This window comes from Papilio xuthus, unplaced genomic scaffold, assembly GCF_000836235.2.
Source record: "Papilio xuthus unplaced genomic scaffold, Pxut_1.1 DF827461.1, whole genome shotgun sequence".
NCBI classification, from domain to species: Eukaryota; Metazoa; Arthropoda; class Insecta; order Lepidoptera; family Papilionidae; genus Papilio; species Papilio xuthus.
The window spans coordinates 2,687,529-2,692,224 of record NW_013531188.1 but is presented as its reverse complement, the minus strand read 5'-3'; the positions used below and the strand labels follow the sequence as shown (position 1 = coordinate 2,692,224).

At 35.2% G+C, this 4,696-nt stretch overlaps 1 protein-coding gene across 3 annotated transcripts in view; it reads left to right on the top strand.

Moving 5' to 3' along the window:
* Positions 1 to 1,258: 1,258 nt before the first annotated feature.
* The window catches only part of mRpL2 (mitochondrial ribosomal protein L2), a 5,906-nt gene continuing 2,468 nt past the window's right edge, over positions 1,259 to 4,696 (top strand). The window contains exons 1-6 of one of the 3 annotated variants that reach the window (XM_013314359.1): positions 1,259 to 1,289; positions 2,997 to 3,191; positions 3,288 to 3,400; positions 3,560 to 3,695; positions 4,156 to 4,236; positions 4,559 to 4,690. In XM_013314359.1, the coding sequence (XP_013169813.1) occupies positions 1,271 to 1,289; positions 2,997 to 3,191; positions 3,288 to 3,400; positions 3,560 to 3,695; positions 4,156 to 4,236; positions 4,559 to 4,690 (676 nt within the window). In that variant the 5' untranslated portion in view covers positions 1,259 to 1,270. Of the gene's footprint in view, positions 1,290 to 2,539; positions 2,577 to 2,864; positions 3,192 to 3,287; positions 3,401 to 3,559; positions 3,696 to 4,155; positions 4,237 to 4,558; positions 4,691 to 4,696 lie in introns of those variants that run through there. The other 2 variants (XM_013314358.1, XM_013314357.1) reach the window with 2 other exon arrangements.

The window sequence follows — 4,696 nt, the reverse complement described above, 5'->3', positions numbered from 1 at the left end:
GGAATATCTCTATTTCTTTATTTTAAGAGTTTAAAAATCAATTACATAGTCTTAACATTACATACACATTATTTTCTTACATCTAGGTTAAAAAACATTAAAACAATTAAAAAATGTAAAATTAAAAGGTTAAAAAGTGAAAGGCGGCGGCGGCGGCGGCGGCGGCGGCGGCGGCGGTGGCGGCGGCGGCGGCGGCGGCGGCGGCGGCGGCGGTGGCGGCGAACTCCATTGCCCGCCGAGGGCGGCCTCCCTCCGTGCAGAAGGGTTCATGGTGCACTTTTCACGATGTCCGTTCCAGAAGGCACCCACAGCAGAAGTGTTCTGCTGCCGTGCCTCGGCTGGTAAGGTGTTGACCCATCGTCCGCCGACAGTCACTTTCCGTAGTAAACTCAACTGCCGCAGAAACAGTCGGAGAAACACTTTTCTCAACGACAAAGTGCAAGCACAAAACACGATGACCCAACTCGATCCGTCTCCACTTCACGACTATATTCGTAACAACTGTCAAAACGTCATATAAATATGGTGCCTCGACCCCTCTCAAGCCAGGTGCTCTGCTCAGATTGGTCGTTACTTAAATTACGATAATAATGTTATTTAGTCTAGGAAAAACGTAACTTAAAAAGTAAGATCAAATTAAAAGTTATTAGAAGCTTTTAGAATATCAATAAACATTAAACATTGCACACTATGCGTTAAACAGTAATTCAGTTGACAATGGCTACTTTATAACTTCCTACTGTAAATATAATCACAATGGCTTCCTCCGACATGGTGAGGTGATGCCAATATAAGAGACCGCACCCTCATTTTCGGGACACACTCGCCACCGAACACTGAAGCCAGCGGAAGCTCTGCCCGTTTGACTAGCCAAAATAATTAATCATTTTAACTCTGATAGTTGATTAAGTTAATGTTGTATTTTTAAATCATTTTAGTGTTAATTACATTTATTCAATTATGTTAGTTTTCTTATTAATTCAAAAAGTACTGTAGTAGTGTGTTGTATAAGAGATTGTTTTTTTTTAATTTTCCCTGCTTCTGATCCTTAAGATCAGAAGTAGGATAGTGAAACTCCCACGTCCTTGTTTGTACATCCTGATACGAAGTGTTTCCATTGTTATTTCTTTAATTGGCTAGTCATACGATCAGAAATATATTTTTCGAAATTGTAACTACCCTTGTTTAAAAGGACAAATTAGCACTTTGTTTTCGGTGTTTCGTATAATATACGTAAGTAAGACGTGATGTGACGGTGTGATCAAGTTTTATGATGTCAACTTTGGTGAGTACGTTCCAATTATTTTATTCTCCGTTTTAAAATAACAAATAGAAGTTGAATTTGTTAGTTTGTTGTGAAAAATTTTAAATGGCTCAACTTTAATATTTTGCCGTGCTTACCCTGCTGATCAATTATTTACCGTAACTTGAATGCGTTGCTTCGAATTACGTCTAATTTGAAATACTTGCTAAAAAAAAGAAAACATGCCTAATAAGAGGCGGCAGAATAGAAGTCGGTCGCGAAATCGCAGATCGCATTCTAGCCAACATGATTCGCGCTACAGACGGCGTAGCCCTTCTAGCAATATTTTAACCGAAACAATGCAACAAATTTTGAATAGATTGGTGTCATTAGAGGAACAACAGGTAGTGTCTTCATCTCATCGGAAGGAGTCAAGTGGCCGCGCCGCAGTGGAAGTGGCCAGGTCCGCGGTGCCTGTGACAACCATCAGCACCGAGCCCGTTCCTGCCGTTGAGCCTGCCGTGTCGATGCCGCCGCCGTCGCAGTTGGGCGAAGTTGTGACTGCGAGCTCGCTTCAAGGGCGCGCAGAGCGGTTGGCTTCAACGAATTCGTCCTCACCGGAGCGTCCCGCGAGCGCTACGTCAGTCCAGGCCAGCGCCGCCGATCGCATCATCAATGCGATACGATCCATAAATATACCGGTGAGATCTAACCAGTCTTATTCTATTTCTAATTTTGATCCGAGTGTTAATGACATATAGACATGGTGTGAAGAAGTAGACCGTGATAGGTCATCTAATAATTGGAGTGATCACGAATGTCTTTCTCGCATTGGCAATTGTTTACAAGGAGATGCTAAAACGTGGCTCAGTGAATGGGTAACGAATGACCGCAGTTGGAGTAATTTTAAAAACTAATTTAAGCCTTTATGTCCAAAAAAAACCAGACATAGAACAGATTATGTCCAGGAATTGTGTGCGCGCGATTAGCATGAAAAATGCAAAATTCAGTACATATATTAGTTTTATGTAATTTAATTAATGAAATTAGACATTTTTTGAACAACGTAAATAATATGTATTTTTTAATTATGTTTAATTTTCAATTATTTCTCTGGTTATTTCCAGATCCAATTTTATGATTATTTGCTAAACATTTAATTAATTAATAAAATACGTAAATAATTGCTCCATTTAAATGCTTTAATGGATTTAAATATTAATTTAATGCTCAAATTTAAATAATTTTTTTGAGCAATTACTCAATAACTTGTTAATTTTTTGACTACGTAATATTATACGTAACGCAATAATGATACAACGAAAAACGTATTGTAAGTATCAAGAATTGTTTATATTTTTAATAATAGCATAATTTAAAAATAATTTGATGATAAATAAGTTGCTATATTTTATTTTTGAAATACAAATTTAAGGTGCCCTAAATAAAATTAATGATCTGTCACAAATTTAACTGCCATAAATCTACCAAATGTGTAAAATTTACAAGTCTTTTTCAGTAGCTTTTATATTGAAAGCCTAAATCAAAGAGTATATGGTACATTTCGTGTAGGTAGACTACACGAAATGTCACCACCAAAGAGTACATACATATAGACCATAATTTAATAGACAACTTATTTGATTTAACTTTGACATTTGGTTAGGTTAGAATTTTGATTAAAATTATAAAATTAAGAAATAAATGTTTGAATTATAAAGAAACAAAATGGCATTAAATAAGCTATTTACAGGCTTAACACTCACGTCCACCTCAATAGCAAGAAGAACAATACAAACATCATGTTATAACTTTGCTAGTAAACCTAATATCGAAAAACCAAAACCTGGATTTGGTAAAAGTTACAGAAGAATAGTTCATTTTCCTGAAGAATACACTGTAAAACCTTTAAATGTAACGAATCTTGCAGGAAGAGATCCCGTGACAGGTAATTTTTCTTTGCTTATTTAATTGGTTATATTAATAAAAAAGAAACCTGTACATAAACCAACAGATATTTATTTTGGTATTACGTTTATTTCAGGGAGATTAGTCGCAAAAGGTATAGGAGGAGGTATAAAACATAAATATCATTGGATAGATTGGTACAGAAAAGGGCCCACAGAGGGACCACCACAGGAAGAGAAAGTCATACAAGTATAGTATTATAGGACTTTATCTTACTATACAAGTAATCGTAACAAGTTCTTTTCAATCATAATTTACATTCCAACACAATAAATGACATACCATAGTAATAATTTCATACAAATGCCATATAGCAAAAATACTGTTTTAACACTTATTAACTTTCAGATAATGGAAGATGGATGCAGGACTTCTCATATAGCTCTAGTGGCAGTTGGAGATAAACTCAAATACATTCTCGCTACAGAGAACATGAAGGCAGGTGATATTATAAAGACTTCTTGCCATCTACCAAGAATACCAGGTAAAATCAAATTAATAACAATGAGGATTAATGTTGTTGACAAAACTTCGATTGTATCTGTGAAAGTCTGTATTTGGCCAACAGATGAACAAAATATCTGGTCTTTGCTAATGAACATATGTTTATTAGTATATAAGAGGGATGGTGGATCTTTATGTATTGAATGTGTAATTTTTCTTAAAAATTTTGATATGGTTATTTTTGGGAATATTACAACAACATTCACATAATATCTGTCACATTTTTTGTAAAAACTACAGTGGAATTGAACATGTTAACCCTTAATTAGATTGTGTCCAGCGGAATGAACAACTAATTAATAACAAATCTACTGAATTAGTTTAGAGAAAATTCGTATGACTTTACTAAAAAAAACCAGTTTTTTGCTACAAAAAATTTCGTCGGATTAAGGGTTAAGAATCTTATTCTGTTTTCCAATTTATTTCATGTTTTGTTACAGTCAAAGCTAATGAGGGTGATGCATATCCACTAGGTGCATTGACGACTGGCACAATGGTGCATTGCATTGAAAAGGAACCAGGTATTTCAAACATAAGTTTGCATTATTTTAGAAGTAGTAAAAACATTATGAGCAGGGTTCCTTAAATTTTTTCAGTTGTCTTATTATAAAATGTTACTGACTTCTGTGAACCAAATTAACATTTCTTCTTTAGCTTGTCAATTATCAATTTTATCTTGCCATTATATAACACAGTCTTCTGTTACCTTAATTTCTAGGTATCGCTGCTTTAGAGTAAAGATAAAATACAGGCTCACAAAAATTTTATACTGTTACAATTTTCAATTGTAGACTTATTCCTGAAATATCAGGTATCAGGTAATTTATATTACTTTTGTGTTAGGTATGGGAGGTCTGTATATCCATGCGGCAGGAACATTTGGAACTATATTGAGGAAGCAAGATGACCGTATCATTGTTCAGATGCCCTCCAAGAGACTGTTCAGTTTTGATCAACATTGTATGGCTGTTGTTGGTAAGA